This window comes from Salarias fasciatus, chromosome 3 (assembly GCF_902148845.1).
Source record: "Salarias fasciatus chromosome 3, fSalaFa1.1, whole genome shotgun sequence".
Taxonomy (NCBI): Eukaryota; Metazoa; Chordata; class Actinopteri; order Blenniiformes; family Blenniidae; genus Salarias; species Salarias fasciatus.
This window is the reverse complement of record NC_043747.1, coordinates 12,925,606-12,943,727: the sequence shown is the minus strand read 5'-3', so window position 1 is coordinate 12,943,727 and position 18,122 is coordinate 12,925,606. Positions and strand designations below refer to the sequence as shown.

Sequence of the window (18,122 nt, the reverse complement as noted above, 5' to 3'; positions counted from 1 at the left end):
GATTTTTTTTTATATGCAAATGTGTTTCGGTTATTTTAAACATAAATGCAATATAAGTACAGATAAATACACACTAAAAATTAAAGTGCAATCATAATTTACATGGACATTATCTGCAAAATAGTATTTCTATATTTTAAGAAGGAATAGTATAAAAAAAAGGCTATCATTGTAATCGGTTACAGTGGGTGATGAATATGAAAACTGTATGTTGCACCTTTTCCCTTGATCTCATAAATAATAATATTAAAACTTGGGGACTAAAAGAAACACCGTGCCCTTCATAAAACTCTTGAAATTCTCGTGCCACACTGGGATGATAATTATAATCAAGCTCGGCTAGCTGTTTGGGTGTCTGAATGCATATCTCTGACTTGGGTGCATGTGCGATTGCAGCGAGCGTGCGTGTCTGTCTGTCTGTGTGTGTGTGTGCCCGAGCCTTGGTGCAGCTGTCACTCACGGTGGAGTGTGTGCGTATCTTGTGTGTGCTCTGTTTTGGCTGCGGGGCTGTTGGTGCTGCCCGATAATGTCTTCAATCATCTCTCCTGTCAACACGGCTAAATCTAGCTGCCCTTGGGAAAAGTTGTGAAAAGGTGAGTGCCAATATTGACAAACAAATAAATTCTGACAGAGGGGTGACTTTTGGGCAATCGGTCAAGGCGACTGACACGGGCCTGCAGGCACGAGCTGTAAAGCCGATGCCAGATGAGACACTGTTTTTCTTTTAGCCTCTTACATATGTGATGCTTGGTTATGTCTGTACAACAGAAGGAAAGTATAAGAATTGAAAAATAAGCTATCATGGAGTTTGTTTTGCATAAAGTAAAACTGAAACTGAAAACACAGGAAAGTGAATGTACACTAACTGTGACACTCGTTCTGAAAGAATATGTGAAACGTAGCCACAGCTTAAAGCACAAGATGTTAAAAGCCTTCATTGGCTCACATATCTAATCATGCATGCACTGCACAGGAGACCCTGAATTATCTCAACTTGCTAAATATAAAAAGTTGTCAAGTGTTTTGTGCATATGCAGGAGTCTGGCTTTGCCTGAAATGAGAAGGGACATGAAGGCCTGATGCAGCTCTTCAGGTAATTACCACAGACACAAAGAGCAGCAGGAGGAGGTGGGGATGGGGGTTGAGTTTGCAGTGCACTTGATGGCTACTTCATGTTCTCATTTCCATATGAACAGTGCTCTCTGCAGCTATTTGCGTCAATCAGTGAGACTCATCTCCTGTTCCTCCTGCCCTCTTAACTGCCTCATCTTATTTTTTTTTCCCTATTTTGAGCAAAGAAATGTGCGGCGTATGCACACAGTCGGGTCGGCCTCATTAAGACGACGAGCACAATTGCAAAGTTGAAATAAAACTTGCATTTTGTGATACATACTTTTCTTATTTTATTTTCCTGATAATCCATGATTGTCCTTCGAACTTACCTCCTCCAGATTCATCTCATCAGGGTTGTCCCAGGGTTTGAAAAACTTGCCCGTGCGCTGCTTTTTCAGAGGGACAACCACAATATAATATCCCCTGTAAGATAAAAACAAGGTACAGAACATTACCATCCCTTCAGTTGTAAAATGACAGTTTCCAATTTGCGGACACTTTTTTTCCCCTCAATAAACTTAAATCTAAAATCCACAAAGAAAATGAAACAATCATACATTCAAGCTTTATTTATCACTTATCCATTGTCTACAGTTTTCTGTTTAATTTCAGCAAATTCAGAGGAGCCAGGCAATATGGTTGCACCTCAATGAGGCCCCCTGTGAGCTAATTAGTAGACCTCTGCGAACGCAGGGAAGATACAGAATTAGAGGGATTTCCATCCCTTCATCAGAGTGGTGAGAGAGATAACGGCCTCCTGCCAGAGCCGGGCCTCCTGGTTGGGCACCGCGCTAGCTAGCCTTAGCCAGGATGGCTGTGTGGCAGGCTAATGGGAAACTAATTAGCTTAAGCTCTGGCATGGGAGACGGAGGGCCGAGTGCATCCTGCAAGATCAAAAAACCCAAGATGGTTTTGATGCTTCAGTCTGCAATCGGATGTGCTCCTTGGACCTCTGACAACCCCGGGCTTTGTTGAAAGGCTATAAGAGACTTTATAGGGCTTAGAAGAGTGTGCTTAAATGAGCCGGGTTGCTCCGATGTGTAATGACTGGGGTGAAGTGGATATTACACTGAAATGCAGGGATGAATATAAATGACTGTTTTGGAGGACTCACCCCTGACAAGGTCAGCCATCAAGTTAACTTGTTTATTTCAATCAGTGAGTAATATAATCAGTAATGCGGGCATTAGCGGTGATCAAACTCCGACTTCACTGTAGTGACGTCTTTTCACGTCAAACACTCAACAAAGGAGGCATTTTATTGAAAAAAATGAAATTATTTTTTGCTTGATGTGAGCTGACAAACAAGTTAAAGGCAGTAATCAGAAGAAAATATTGGAATTTATTCTCTATTTTTTGTTTGTTTCTAAAAATGAAAATCATGACCTACATTTGGTTGGCCTTTCACTCAAATGTGAAGGGGCAGCTCAGCACTGATCATTATAGCTTACCGTACTCTCTCGGGTGTCTCCACTGTTGGCAGCTCGACGGTCACCATGCCGTCCGAGTTGGTCTTGCCAATCAGGTACGGTTTGGTGCGCAGGATGTCCGGGGCCGTCGTCGTGGACACGCGGTGCTGAAGACCTCCGGCACTGTTACCGCGATTGGTCAAGAGGAAGGAGTACTGGGTCCCAGGTTGTAGACCTGTGATTAGCTTCTGCGTTAGCTTCCCGTCCACTTCCACGCTCTGTCCGTTGTCGTAGAGGATCTGATGATTGATGAGTTGCATTTAAATATTTCAGTAATGCATAGCACAGGTTAAACTGAAGTGTGTACACTTTTAGTACTGTTGTGAAATACATTTAAAAAATGTTATATTCAGCTCTGAGATGCTCACAGTGAAGGGCTGTGCAGGGTTGTAAGTTTCCGGGATTTCCCACGTCAGCAGCACGGATGACTTCATGGCAGCTTTCACATGAAAATTTTTTGCAAACACTGCTAAAAGAAAGGGGGAGCAGATGATTTAGACACAAAACAAATCTCCTTTTTCTCATCTACCCTCACACCAGTGCTTACCTGGTGACGCCTCCTTGAAACCAGGCTGAAAGCAGAGCTACCCTGAACTTTAACCACTGTCCTCTTACCTTCTTACCAACACCAACTCTTACAAATAATGACTGACCTTTACTCAACTGACGAGACACAAACAGACATACATACTTACATCAAGTGAGTTTCTTAAATCATTGTAACATTAAAGTGGCTAATGATAGGGGGTATGACAATACCAAATTCTTCTGTTTGAGTCCAGACTTTGAAAGCCTCAAAGAAGAAGTTGCTGTTGCTGGAAAGGGCTCAGTAGGGAAAGGTTTTTTTCTTTTCTTTTTTTTGTTGTAAGGGAAAGGGCTAAGAAAGTTCAGGGACTGGTCCTACCTTGATCCACAGGCTGTGTCCTGAACTGAACACTTGGGCTATAGGGGCCTGAGCCCTGGCTGGTGAAGGCACACATTTTAATATCATAAGTGGTATCGGCCCTAAGGCCGTCCAGGACGACTGTTGATTCCGGGGCCGTGATGAAGAGTTCTGAGGGGCTGCGTGGACTGTTGATGTCCTTATACTGCAGAGCGTATTTCACTATTTGGCCGTTTCGCTCTGCCAGCAGTACAGGCTGCCAGCTGACCTGAATGGTGGAGGTGGTGGCGCCCTCGGCCGTAATGCTCTGAGGGTAGCCGCTGGGAACTTCCTCGTTTGTGGTCACTTCCTTGACCGTCTCTTCGCCGAAGCCCACCTTGTTGCGCGCCGAAAGACGGAACGTGTATGAGGCTCCCTTATGGATCTCTTTGGTTGTGTAGTGGTTCTCTCGCTCGGGGAACTCAATGACGGTCAGGGGATCCACATCTTTGCGGCCAAAGCGGAGGCGGTAGCCTTGCAGGGGTCCGTGGGTTACTGCTGGGGGATGCCACTGGAGAAGAGCGGTGCCCATGTTGGTCGGACTAACCATCAGACGAGGCTTATCGGGAACTATTTGCAGAAAAAAGAAAAGTGGGATAGCTTGTTATGAATATGGAAATCCATGACTCATCCTTAAAATGTTTGTACTAGACAGACATTCATTATTAAAGTGTGTCTTTAATTGTTAAAGAGGCCCAATAAAGTTGACTTTGTGTGCCCTCCTGTCCTCCTTATTCCCACAAATTTTGTATTATTTTAAAAGTGCCTTCAGCACCACCTTGTCACAGCAGTGGTTTGGAGTTATTGCTCCTAATGAGGCGGCAATTAGCTACATTCACACTTAACATGCCCACTGACAAGTGCAAATAGTGGTTGGCATAGTACATAATGTTTTCTTTTTCCTCATTAACTACAGATTCATTGCAACATGGATGGGCTCTGTGTAACGTTATATAGACACAGAGTAAATTAGAGTTACAAAGGGCACTTATTAGGCAGGATATTAATTTCACCTGCGCCAGTGGTGGTGATCAGTTTGGGCTTGCTGCGTGCGCCGTCGCCCTTTGTCGTGTAGGCTGCCACGGTAACCGAGTAGGTGGTCTCAGCCTGCAGCTCTGTGATGATCATTTCCTGTAAAGATGCAGATTTCACGTTGGACAACCTTCTTTGCTTGATTTGCAGATCTGAGCAAGCAGGGCAATAGAAAGAGGGCGTGATATCAGCGTGATGATCATAACAGACTCATTCGCTCAACATATACTCCAAACTGATGAAAAGGCCAAGGTACAAAGATGGCGTAGTTCAGCTTCAGTTAATAAAATAGCACTGTCCTTTTGCGGTTAACAAGCTGACATTCAATACATAAGTGCTGTTTTTTTTTTCTTGTGTGTGTTATCATTGTCAAAACATTCATAAGAAACATAATACACACAATATTTATACAGAGGGTAACAGCAGGGAGCATAGCAGCATTATAACTTTGTCAGATTTAGATACTCACATGTTCGGTTGAATCATCATATTCCCACTGATAATGATTTGAGAATATGGAAAGAGAAGGAAACAGCAAATAAGGCCGGGTACAGACATTATGGTGAGACAAGGTTTCTCTACCTAATTGATTTGTTGATAAAAATGCTTAGATGATGAGACACAATAAACATCCATACCAGTATATATACATTAAAATATGCTCAAACCTATATAAAGTTGCATGAAATTAGTTTCTTTACACTCTGATGAAATACTGCTGCAGAACATGTAAAAGTGGGAGAGAAAGAGCAATACTATGTGTCTGAGCGATGAGGTGGCTTGCTGTGGGTTGGGCTGTTTTGTACCTGGGCATCATCAATCAGGATGTCCTTGATGACTGGCTGTCCCGTGGGCTCCCCATTAACCATCCTGACATAGTGCACCTGGTACCCTCGGATCTGACCGTGCTGCTTGGTGGGCATCGGTGAGCGCCAGATCACTTTAATTGATGAGGAGTTGACAGCCTCCACCTCAACTTTACGAGGTGGCCCGCTAGGAACTGGAGGAACACCATGGGATAGAAGAAAAAAGGTCAAAATTATGGAGAACCCCCGTCACCTTCTCTTCCATAATCTTGCCTGAAGCCATAGCGCAAAACGCTGCAGTGATTTGGAAAAAAAAAAAAAAAAAATCACAAAAGTGCAGCAAACTGCAACAAGCACTGCATGACATCAATATTTCAACAATGGTAAGGGGAAAAAACAACGGCAAAAAAAAAACAAAAACAAAAAACAGGTCTGACAACTGACCTAATCTTGAAACATTAAAAATGGGTCGAGTGGATTTTTCAAAACATGGAATAAAAATGTGCTTTGCCAAAATAGAAAAGTGGAGCCAAAGGGGGAGGGGCTTCAAGAGTTGCAAAAGCTTGAAGCTCTTCAAGAATTTTTTTGGCTATGGAGCAAGGTTAAAAAAAATGAATAAAAAAATGATTCAGTCACATGAAGGGAGGTAAAAAAAATAAAAATAAAAATGGCCTTCAAAAAATTCTTCCACCTTTTGCTTTTTCCCACTGTCCAGAACTTGTCCTTTCGTCAAGTTCCTTCAAAAATGAGTTGCATGAAAAAAAAAAGAAAAAAATGCTGCCAGTCAAAAATCTGTTCAAAAAATAGACAGTTGGGACGGGAAGTTGGAGGCCTGCAGTAGAAAACAGCCATACCATGTGTTGAAATTGAGCAGCGTGGCGGTGGTAGGGGAAAAAAATGCCCTCAAAAAAAGGCGCGAGTCACAGTTTGTTGGAGTTTTAAAAAGCGTATTGTCCAAAAAAGGGTTGAAAGTACAGTCATATCAGAAGCAGGCAGAAGGGGAGTAGAAAAGAGGGGGATTGTAGATGTAGGCAAGGTTGTTAGTATTTGACGGGGTAGGTTAAGAAGGGGGGTTGAGTGGATTTGCAGCTGGCGCTTTGTTTTAGCGAACACATACCATCCTCCTCTGTGCGGATGAGCTGCGGCAGGCTCTCCGGTCCTGCTCCAACATCCGTGTGAGCACTGACCATCACACTGTACTCTGTCCATTTTTCCAAGTTTTCCAAAAGGTATTCCGTGTTTTCCGGGGAGATGTTGGTGATTTGCCGAGCAGCAGTGTCCTCGCCTTCAGTGGCAGCATAGTGGATGGCGTACTGCGTTATGATCCCGTTTTGTAACTCCACTGGTGGGGGCCGCCAACTTACCAGGATGGTGGTGGAGGTGGGGCTAGAGCACTTGATTTCCTGAGGCGGGCCCGAGGGTTCTGGTTGTGTTGGGTGGGATTTCAGAGCAGGTGCAGGTTTCGGTTTGGTTTGGTTTGGTTTTGGTTTTGGTGAGGCCATTCATTGGTTTGGGTTTGAGTTTTTCAAAGGTAGTTTTGTTTTTTGTTTCAATCGGGGTGATGATGGTAGAATTGACCAAACGAAGGAAAAAGAAGAGGAAAATAAAATGAAACAAAATGAGGAAAACGCACAGGGGCTTCAATGAACAAATGAGAAATTAAAAAAAAAAAAAAAATCATATTCACTGAAACATCACAAATAAAGACAAATATGAACACAAATGTGTAAACACTTATGATGAATGGAAGGTGTTGACTGGGGGAAAAAAAAACAGCTGTACCATATGTAACCTACCTTTGTCATGACAAAATTATAAAAACAAAGAGAAACAAAAATCACATATCCTAATATATTCTTTCTTTGAGATCTTGCCCTCCAAATAACAGCCTATATATATATATATATATATACATCTTTTGAAAAATCAATTCAGATAAACCTTTCTGAAAACAAATAAATTTGGCAAGCAGTTACCATCAATCCAAAAACATAAAGGTTGATGCTGCAACTAGTTTAAAATAGAAAAATGTTGTATTTGTCACCAACCTTTCCGAAGCCTGTTGGTTTGTGGTAAAAGCCTGATTGTACAACAGAGAACTTCCCAAGGAGACATGACTGATTTATTAGATTCTGATCACATTGGCATGCACTGTTCCTGAAACGTCATCATTTACCTCACAACAAATACATCTCGGCAGAGTTTAAACGTCTGTGAACTTTTATACCCACCTGATCTCTGCCCTTGTCTTTCAGAGCCCTCAGATTTATGACAATTGTCGTCGAAAGTCACAGAAAGCAGCCCACTGGTTGGTATTTTTCATGCTTTAATGCGGTAAATGGGAACATTGTGACTGGTGCTCTAAATGATGCTGTATCCAACTTGGTTTAGTTTGACCAATCCTCCAATTAATCAGCTCTGACTGATTTCATAAATCTGAGGTCTTTTTTGTTGGAAAAGTCCCTAACTACAAAGAGAGGACTTGCTTTGAGCTTTCTATGATGTTGTAACTCCCAAAACTTTCTCCCCTCTGATTTGAATAGAGATTTAATGTGACACTTCTTAAAGAAAATGGGAAAGTCCCTTTGATGTCCAGAGAATTGGTTCTCAACATTGTAGCTACATAGAAAGCTCAGTCTCCAAACTTTTTCTGTTCTCTTATATCTCGCTGACATGCAATGTCAAGAGACAAGACTTCCTGAAGGCAAGGCATGCCCTTTCATTTATTAAAAAAAAACCACACACAGAAGTGGGCATTCGTATAAATAATTCAAGACGTTATCATTCATTTGAGTCCAGACTGTTTTTTTTTGTTTTTTGCACAACAAAGGTGGAGTGCGGTACTTTTTATAACCTTGTCTCCTGACTTCACAGGAAAGCTCGAGTACACTGTCCATGCAACCTTTTCAAAGCGAATACTGCATGGTCAGGTAGACTCCATAACACATATTTACTGTTTTCAGTGTTTACATCTTTTGCTATTTTCAAATGCATCAAACTTTGAAAGAAAAATCTTATTTGCCTTATCTGTGCTCAGTGGGACCTTCCTGACATTTTTTGTCACTTTTTTTTTCTTTTTTTCGGGGGGATTTTGCATCACGGGTAAGCTTTGGAATGCATTTGAAAATGTGTTCGTTCCCAAACTGTTTAAACTCTTGTCAGATAAGGAAGAAGACCTACGTGTCTGTGGAGTTTCTGCCGAGATCTCACTGGTGTAAGCTCCGACTCCGTGTTTGCTACGGGCAGCCAGTCGAAAAGTGTAAGTAGTGAAGGGCTTCAAGTCTTTCAGCAGGTATGTCGTCGTCGGCTCGAAGCTGATACGTTTCTGTGGAGACAGTTGGACACTGTCACTTTTTTCAAAATAAAAATACAGGAACATGCAAAAAGAAAAACTGTATGAGGTCCGACACTTTTCATTTATATATTTTTCTGACACACTGAGGATGTACAGCAACAGTTCTCAACCTGGGAGGGACTTAAGGTCATGGTGGAAGAAGTTAACCTACAGGGGGTAAAAACAGCTACGGACCGCCTGTGGAAAATGTGTTGAATTGTGGGATGGCATTTAAATAGAAAATAAACACACCAGACTTCCTTGGATGTGTTTAAAGAAAAGTAGTAATTACTTTGTCCTTGATGAATGACTTTAAATGGTTTGTGCCGGTAAATTGCAACAATAAATCGAAAAGCAAAACTTCATTTTGAGAAAAACAAAGTACCAAATATATCCTAATTAGGCTACTTTCCCGTTGCCTCAGGAAGTGTCAGCCCCAACTGTTTTTGTATTGTGAAACTTTAATGATAAAAAATCCAATGTCACAAAAAACATCTTTGTCTCAAACATACATTTCTCTGGTGTCCCCTGTGGTGGTGTACCTTTAATTATAATCTGAAATAACGAGCACCAGAACAGCTTTCCTGGAACTACATGTACAGTTGTCAAACTTAAATCGTTCACATCAATTCAATAGGTACACGGCCCGGTTTTCCGAGTGAGTGACGCCGTTATAAGTTCGCGCTGCCAGCACTGAGTCAACCGGAAAGCAGCATCATCATAATGTCGGGTAAAATAACGGTGTGTCGGAAAGAACGTCATAAGGAATAACAGGTTGGGTTAATAGTCAGATTCAGCATATTTCCTTCATTGCAGATGGACCAACAAATGACTAAGTTTGAGAAACTGCTTACCTCCTCCCTGTCATCTCTTTTTCTGTACATAAGTTCATATCCTGTGACTTGGTTTTCTTGTCCCGTCTGTGCAGGCGCGATCCATGAAAGTAAAATGCTTGTTTCTGACTTCGCCTCTCCTTTGAAGTCGGTGGGTTGGGAGGGAACTGGAATTAAAATGAGGAGATGAATTTGTCATTTTCCACATCCTACACTTGTCATTCTCATCTCATTCACACTTGCACTGATGGCGGTTCGTGGTTAAGCTGTTGCAACAGCATTGCAACAATATTATTTTGGAACATTTGAATTTGTTGTTCTTACTAACTTGGTTGGGAAAAGTCTCATTTAAAAGAGTTGAAGACAGCCTGAAGACACGCTGTCCTTAAATGAAACCCCTTCAAAACTGCATCATAGAACGTGATAGGGACATTTTTGTACTGATTAAGAGTCCTTTAGGACAGTGCGCAGCGAACGCGTACCCACCTCCGGTCTTGGCAATGATCTGAAGGTCTGGAGATAAAGGTCCATCACCAACTGACGTGTACGCCAAAACCTTGATGTAGTAAGTCTTGTTCGGGATGAGGCCTTGGATGGTGACAAAGTTCGAGCCCCGAACGATCTGTTTCTCCCAGAGGTTGACGTACTGGGTAGAATCCATGGTGTAATAGACTCTGTAGCCCATTATCTGTCCGTTCGCCTCCTCTGGCTCGTCCCACTGTATGACGGCCGTGGTGGCGCTCATCATGTGACCTCGGACCTGCCTCGGCGCTGTGCTGGGTGCCTGCTCGGCCGTCTTGGCCTCGATGCTCTCGCTTGGTGGCCCGCGTCCAATGTTGTTTACCGCCACCACCCGGAACTCGTAGTCAGAGTATGGGCTGAGGCCCCCGACGCTGTAGCGGGTGGTGGCTACGCCGTCGATCTCCTTGTACAAGTCCTCCGAATACTTGGACTTGTGTTGGATGATATAGTAGGACACTGGTTCCGGGTTACCAGAGTCCCAAGTCAGTGTTATGCTGGTGGCAGTGCGCTCTGTCACTACAGGAACGCCAGGAGCTTTGGGCAATGCTGTAAAGATAATTATAGTATAAATATCAATAAAAATGCAAAACATAGAGCGTACATTACAACCTTATAACTCTGCAGAGAAATAAAATTTATATTATGAGCTGTAGAGACTTTATTTTAATTTGTTGATGGTTGACTTGTGTTGATAATATTGATTTAACAGCCCATTGCACATCATACTGATGGTACACAGTATATTCCGAGTCATAAGAGACTCATATGTTTTGCACATTTTATTATGTGGGTGGATAATCTTAATGCATTTTCACTTTTCTACTTTGCATGTGGCTAAAAAAAGGTGCATGTAAACCAGTGCGTGAGATTAACAGCTCATATGCTCAATGTTCGGCATTTAAGGCTGCCATTGTCATTAATCTTAGATTTCCCAGTGTTTATCACTTTAATAATTAAAGAGGTAAATTTATTGCTTTAATTCCCCACACTGTGGCACATGGCAAAAGATATCAGGGCAATAGATTGTCTTTATATGCCATCTGAAGTATGCTTCTGGGGGAGCTCCTGCCAGACTGTTATATTGTGACTAATATCTCTTTGTTATGTCTTGGAAAAACAAAGCGGAGTGTGTGCGTGCGCGGCTCCGTCCCCTGTGTGCATGTGAACATGGCGACACCAATCTCGGATATCTTTCCGGTGAGCCGCGGCGTAGATATGATTACACTCGGATAAGTACCACGTCTACGGAGGACACCAAACAATAGTCACTACGTTTCACCCCCTCCTCGTGGTTCTGTAGCTCTCCAGCTGGGAGATAAGCACTTCACTATATTTTCAATCTGCAATCTAATGCATTGAGACCGATGCCAGGGCTTGTCGAAAGCTTTAAGGAATCCTCTACAGAAGACTTATTGTGGCAGTGAGAGGTAAATAAGTTTCTTAAAAAGGGCTGCCAGTAGTTTCTGCTTGGATATTTTACTAATACTGAAAACCGACCTCAAGCTGAAATACGGAATGTGACCAGCGCTCTCCCAGGACTGTTTAAAGCTGTGCCCCAAGCCTTGGTATTTCCACTGAAACTCCAGTATTTAGGAATTGGAAGCAACCTTTACCTTTCACTGTTATCTGAGCCACAGCCTCTATCACCCCAAGGGTTGACATGGCCACGCAGGTGTAGTTGGCCGACTGCCGGACGTCTGTGAGCTCCAAGACGTTTCTTCCAATGGGCATGTCGTCCTCCGGGGTGAGATCTTCGGCGCCCAGCATCCACTTGACATATGGCATGGGGGAGCCCACCGCCACGCACGTGATATTGACACTGCCGCCTGGCATGATCTCATTGTCTGTAGGTGGAATGGAGAACCGAGGTGGCACCCGACGTACTGAAACAAGAGAAAACACTGAGTGAAAACCAGCTTTTACCGATTCAAATATATATAAATGCACAAAATACCTAATAGGAAGAATTAAAAAAAAAAAAATCTTAAAAGGTTATTCATTGTATAGAAAAAAATTTAACAACTTGTTAAAGGTTGAGATTTGACTTTAGTGGTGAATGGGTTAACATCAACACGAGCAACATGCACAAAATACTGCATCACCATTAGTACGTACATACGGAACTGCACACAGTGCTGGACAGTCAACAGCACTCCACAGTTGTATGCAAAGAGACAACGTCTGGGTTGCACACTTCCAGCCGATGTGAGATAACGTGCCGCTTCGCATTCTCACATCACACAGACGCACGGATAATACACTTCCAGGAGTCGCACACGCAACACGGAGGAACGGCGCCTCTCTGGGCTTTTCAGGCTCGGCCCAGATAAAAAACTCGGGCTGTCAAATGTTATACATTCGCACATTCAGATCAACTTTAGGGGATAGCAAAGTCATTACCCTCCCCACCTCAGGAAAGTGATGAGAAAAAATAGAAAACATGACAGAGGAACCTTTCAGGAGGCGAAACTAAACACTTATAATACATTTATGTCCAAGGAATGAATGAATAGAAGCCCATTTTCCTTCTGCCAGCCTGCTTTCAGAATAAACATTGCTACTGAGATGGATAGTCAAGGTGAGCTTTTACAAGTAGTTCAGAAGAAAACGGTATGTTTGAAATGTTTTCTTTATGCTGGCAGAATCAATAGCAAACAAGAAACCTTTAGCTGATTAAAGACGGACGGTTGTGCTGGTGCATCAACTATTAATACGATTCACCACACTATAATCAGTGATTCTACAAATCAATTCATGACCGTGAGTGAATCCAAATTGTTCGCATTAACTGATGTCGAGTCAAATAGTTTCCAAAGGACGGCGTGCCTGTGAGTGCGGCGTGTACCAGAAAGCGCTGAGAGAGGTCATTTGCACGGCGAGCTCTGAAACGGTTCTAAAACTGAGCGTCTCGTATCAAGGATCACCAGAAGTGCCGTTCAAGAAGGAAGCATCTGCAGGAAGCGCGGTGGCCTCTGTCACACTGCGTGTCACTGCAATTACACGTGTTCGCTGCAGCACAAAAACATGTAGAAGAGCGCTACTGGAACAATCAAGCATGCGGTAGCCGTATCATTCATGACCTTGTGGTTTTTCATTATGTCACTAGAAATACAATTTGGTGTGATTTCATCAACTCCTGAGATTTCATGAAACAATGCATATCATTTGACAGCACTAAACATTCCCAAAAAAAAGTAACATACAAAACCTGTAATTTCAAGGACATTACACAACAGTGAACTTGAATTATAACATCCGCCATACACGATACTGCCTTTAGAAGGGGAGCGAGAGTCCATCATGCATACAAGAACAATACGCAACTTAGGAAAGCAACCATGTGAGGGAGGTCGGGGAGGGATGGGGGGATGGGGGGGGGCTGTAGGGGGAAAAATAAGTGGTAATGTGGTCAAGAGGAAGATGTGGCATCACGCAGTGAAGATGGAGGGGTTAGTGTGACACTGTGCCAACACGCAATGCAGAAAAGAGGAGCGATACCTCAGGACAGAAGGCATTTACATTGTTACTCCTCAGGCTTTATTATTTATGGACAGGTTCGTTTCACAATAGATGATGTGGATAATTAAGGGAGAGGGCGTGAAATAAAAGGCATCTCAGGGGGATTCAAATCAAAAGTGAAGTCAGTGTTACTGCTCGACGTATTCAAAAATAAACAGACCAGGCTGAGATCAACCGTTAAAGTCAACCTGTAAGAGAACGTGTCACCTCTGAACGGCTAAGCACTTATATCTGTCGCTAATCGACCCACTTTGTAAACAGTGTTTGTTTTAGATCCTTTGGGTTTCAAACTGGCTTTTTGTGAAGGTATTTGACTTCAACTGTGTGCACTTCCTTTTGCCTGCTCCTAATTCACAAAGCCCATTCTGTTCAGCAGACGGCAGCTCTCCTGAGAGGAAATCTAGGGGAACTGCTTGCATTATTAAATACAACGTTTCTCTCACTCAATATTTAATTAATATCCAATTGGATCACGCTCCCCACAGACATAATATTACCCCGCTCATTTGAATATCATTACATTTGTCAAGTCTTGTGGATAACGCTCTAAATACATCATTCTTTCATGGCTTCCTGTGCAGACGCATCCTCAGCTGGGGAAGCGCCGACTCTCCGAGGGCGAGATTGTTTTTACAGCTTGACGTAAGACTTTAGTACCAATTACGACGGAGGATGGATTTCACTCGGAACATATTTTTATCTATGGGAAACTTCAGTGGGAGCGCACCACAGGGAAGGTTTGAGCAGAGCGATGTTTAAATTGCTGTATGCAGGGAAAGAATCAGCAGGCAGAGCATTGCATCTACATACAACGGCGACCGTTAGTTCCAGATATCTGGATAAAGCAGGGCCTCTGTTGCTCGCTGCGTTATGGATTTTATCTTAAAAACTACTTCCCTACTTAAGCTTTTTTTTCCTTTGTTCCCTCCCGCTGTGGTGTTAGTGACCAGAGAATTCAAGCAGGAACACTGACAGGGTAAAGGGTGTTTGGAGAAAAAGGCACATTAACAGGTGACCATGCAAATAAACCCTCGGACAGACGCAAATACCGTCCCTGCCACCCCACCTCACCGATGCAAACATGCACCACCTGTCGGACAGTCAAGCACTGAGACGAGGACCGGGGTGCATTCTCAATGAGAACAGAAACACCGAATGTGCCAGAGAGGAGGACAGAAGCAAAAAGAACAGAGGAAGATATATAGCCTATCGTAATACACCTGCAGATTAATCTAAATGTGTGAAAAGTGACAATTCATGGCGAAAAACAAAACAAAAACAAAAACAAAAAAAAAGAAATAAAAATATCTACTTTCAGTTTTGTGTCGTGGTCAAAAAGTAAAAACACACCAACCTTCTCGCAGCTCTGAGGGATGTAGGGAATTTGATGCAGAACAAAATGAAATAAGGAAAGGAGAAAAACAAGGGAAACACAGAGAGTAAAAAGCCCATGTTTTAGGTGTTCAAAGGTGAGTTAAACAATTCGAAGGACTGTCCGTCTCACTGGTGCAGGGAGCCCCTTTTATCTCTCTGGCACCAGCTTACAAAGCAAAGGTCTAACCTGTCTGAATTCAAACAGTTTGAATAAGAAAGAATTATAATGTTCAGGACATCATTTGCCCAAGCATTGTTGGCTAACAATGATAATTCAAGAAAATTATTACTTTTGAACTGGATGGTAGTTAAAAATAACAAAAGATTGAAATTCTCTAAAGAATTTATATTAAAAAAAAAAACACACCCAAAAAAAACTAGTTAAAATGTCATTTGAGGACCCATGTATTGATAGAGAATTTAGGAAAACGGTGAATAAGTGACTGCTTTAAACAAATGAGGCCTTGACTGTGCACGTTAATGCGAGAAGCAGTAAGAAAAGTTACACTCGTGCACTTATTATTCTGACTTTAAAAGAGGGAAAGATTGCAGGCTCAGTGGAAAAAAAGATTACTAAAAGCAAGCTCCTGCTGCTACTCCATCTGAACTATACTGCTACTGGCTAATATCGTGAGGCAATATACTTCAAATGCCGTCCCATCCGAAAGCTGTGACTATTTTTGCAAGAGAAATATTTGGGGACAAGAAAAAGCAATACTTATTTAAATTACAATGTCTGTTTGGATCCTGTTTTCTTTTGTCTGCAGCAAAATTAATTAGATTGAATTTGTGTTTGTCCTTCCTGGATCAGTGGGAAGAAAAAGGATCTGTTCACTACTGGGGAAAGGAGGACTGATGGAGAGGGAAATCGTCCGCCTTCCGCTACCCCCCCCAACAATCAGGTTTTGTCAAAGCTATTAGTAGATAAACACAGCAAGCAATTCTAGTCACTAGTGTTAGATCCAGGAGCATCAACGAAAAGGACCAGAAACACATGACAGAGCAGATATAGTAGGTTCAAATCAGTGCAGGTAAAGTCAAGTGCAAGAAGAAAATAAAATAAACAAATAAACGCATCCATCAAAATAAAGCATACTTACAATGACCTGATGGGACATGGCCCCTGTAAGACTTTACTGGCTAACTTAAAGAAACCTCGCGAATTTTAACAAGAAAGTTAACAGAATGTTTGACAGAAGCATGCCAATTGTGGCCAGCGTGAGTTTCCTACCTCTGACGTAGAGATTCGCCGGGGCGGAGTAGCGCGTCCCATCGTTGTTGGTCGCCACGCATTCATACTTCCCCTGGTCAGACTCTTCGCTCTGCTCTATCTGGAGGGCTCCTGGTTGGGAATAGCAAACGGGGGGTAGCCGAGTGCACGTGGTTAAATTTCAGTCGCGGGCAATCAAGTTCTCAAGCAGAGCTAAACAAATACCAATTAAAAAAAAAAAAATTGAATGCAACGAGCTTGTTTGACCTCAAGCAAGTCAACATCAGCCCCTTCCATTTCTAGGTTTGACCTTTCAAGCATCGGATTGGACACTTGCGGAGTTGAAATCAAACACTGTATTAGCTCTATTTGTTTTAGTTTATTCTCCTGGCTCTGTCTTCAAACCATATTATAGCTGCAGCACTGTAATCATATTATACAATGCAGTACAATCGGAGTGTCTTGTTTAACATGCCTGAAGTAGCAACACATGAAAAGAAAACACATTGTCAACATAACTCAAAGGAAATTCAAATCAAAGAAACACGGCTAAATTAGCTTCTGCCTGGAATACATTTACGTTGTAGTGGATGACGTCTTTAGAGAAAAACCTCGATTACTTAAAGGGTCTAAAAAGACACTCATCCTAACGCCAATATGAAAAAAATAATAGTCATGATTTCACTTAGAAAAATGGGGCAAGCCCGTCAATATACAACATGTCACTGGACTGGTCAATATGGGGATGAGTGATACTGCTTCAGGGAAACATGGATCAAACAAAAGAGGTTTACAGTATAAGAAAGCAGCATAACAAGGGGAGACAATTGAAAGAAAGAAATTTAGGTATGATTTTAGCATATTCAATCACAGATTAGGAGTAATCTTCAGCCTACTGGATAAATTGGGACTTCATCTTTGTGAAGTGTCTTTAAAAAAAACAAAAAACAAAAAAAAATGCAGCACGCACAAAAAAAGTTGAAAAATGCTGCTCAGATATCTGGAAAAAAATTTTAAGTATTATGTAAAGCAAAACCAACATTTTTACCCTCTGTAACAAAAGTTTGGACATGCAAATCTTGGCAAGAAATGTATGTCGACACAACTTACAACCTTCTGACAACCCTTAGCTGAAAAATAAAATGCAATTGTATTAGAAGACAAAATTCAAAATATCGGCCTGAGCCGACAAGAATGCAACCAACCACTGCTTTAGCTTGTGAAAGCTACAAAAGACACCCATAAAAATCCACCAATGGGATCAGCAGTGTGGTGTCAGGTGACCCAAGGAAAAATGGCTTTTATGCACAGCAACAACAACTCTCCAGCTCCGTGTCACGCGGCAAAAATGAGCCAATCGGGTCCTCGCCAGACTCTACTGTTTGCCTTTCCCAAACCCTGAAGAAAAAAAAGTCAAAAAGTAAAATAGTCTCCAAACCCAAGAAAAGTAAGAAAAATAGGTGAAAGAGAAAAAAAAGCACCGTAGAAACTTTATCAAAAAAGTGGTTGTTTGGGCTTTTTTGTAGAGGTACAGGAGAGGAAAGCAAATAGAAGAAGTGGAAAAAAAATAGTTTGCAAAGATAGAAAGAATTCTTTGGGAGAAAAAAGCAGAGGAGAGGCAATGTTGTCTTCAGCATGCCTGCGTGATTCCACAGCATCTGTGCATATTTTTAGTGCTGAACAAGAACAGCTAAGGGGGAAAAATGCTTGGTTGTTTTAGTTGGACAAAAAGAGGGACACATGATTTGCCATGGCCAAAAAGAAACCAAAAAAATGAACGTAAAAAATATAGTTTGAAAAAAATAATCGTCATTGGATATGCTTATTTGAGCTAGGGCAAGCATATCACAACTGAGCTAAACAGGCTCTCCAAACAAGAATACAAAGGAGGAAATAAAGCATTGACAGAAAAGATGAGGTACAAATTTAATGAACGAAACAGGACAAATAAGAAGGAAGGTCCATATGAACGTAATGGGATTCGGTTC

At 42.0% G+C, this 18,122-nt stretch overlaps 1 protein-coding gene across 35 annotated transcripts in view; it reads right to left on the bottom strand.

Annotated features, from left to right (window-relative positions):
- LOC115386025 (receptor-type tyrosine-protein phosphatase delta) overlaps positions 1 to 18,122 on the bottom strand; it is a 355,926-nt gene that overhangs the window by 27,215 nt on the left and 310,589 nt on the right. For 8 of the 35 annotated variants that reach the window (XM_030088168.1, XM_030088177.1, XM_030088174.1 and 5 more), the window contains 14 exons: positions 16,156 to 16,266; positions 14,905 to 14,916; positions 11,645 to 11,914; positions 9,996 to 10,577; positions 9,531 to 9,676; positions 8,523 to 8,667; positions 6,460 to 6,765; positions 5,343 to 5,536; positions 5,006 to 5,032; positions 4,518 to 4,635; positions 3,487 to 4,074; positions 2,951 to 3,051; positions 2,565 to 2,821; positions 1,443 to 1,536 (listed from right to left, as the gene is read on the bottom strand). In XM_030088168.1, the coding sequence (XP_029944028.1) occupies positions 1,443 to 1,536; positions 2,565 to 2,821; positions 2,951 to 3,051; positions 3,487 to 4,074; positions 4,518 to 4,635; positions 5,006 to 5,032; positions 5,343 to 5,536; positions 6,460 to 6,765; positions 8,523 to 8,667; positions 9,531 to 9,676; positions 9,996 to 10,577; positions 11,645 to 11,914; positions 14,905 to 14,916; positions 16,156 to 16,266 (2,951 nt within the window). The remainder of the gene's footprint in view (positions 1 to 1,442; positions 1,537 to 2,564; positions 2,822 to 2,950; positions 3,052 to 3,486; positions 4,075 to 4,517; positions 4,636 to 5,005; positions 5,033 to 5,342; positions 5,537 to 6,459; positions 6,766 to 8,522; positions 8,668 to 9,530; positions 9,677 to 9,995; positions 10,578 to 11,644; positions 11,915 to 14,904; positions 14,917 to 16,155; positions 16,267 to 18,122) is intronic. The other 27 variants (XM_030088193.1, XM_030088197.1, XM_030088194.1 and 24 more) reach the window with 8 other exon arrangements.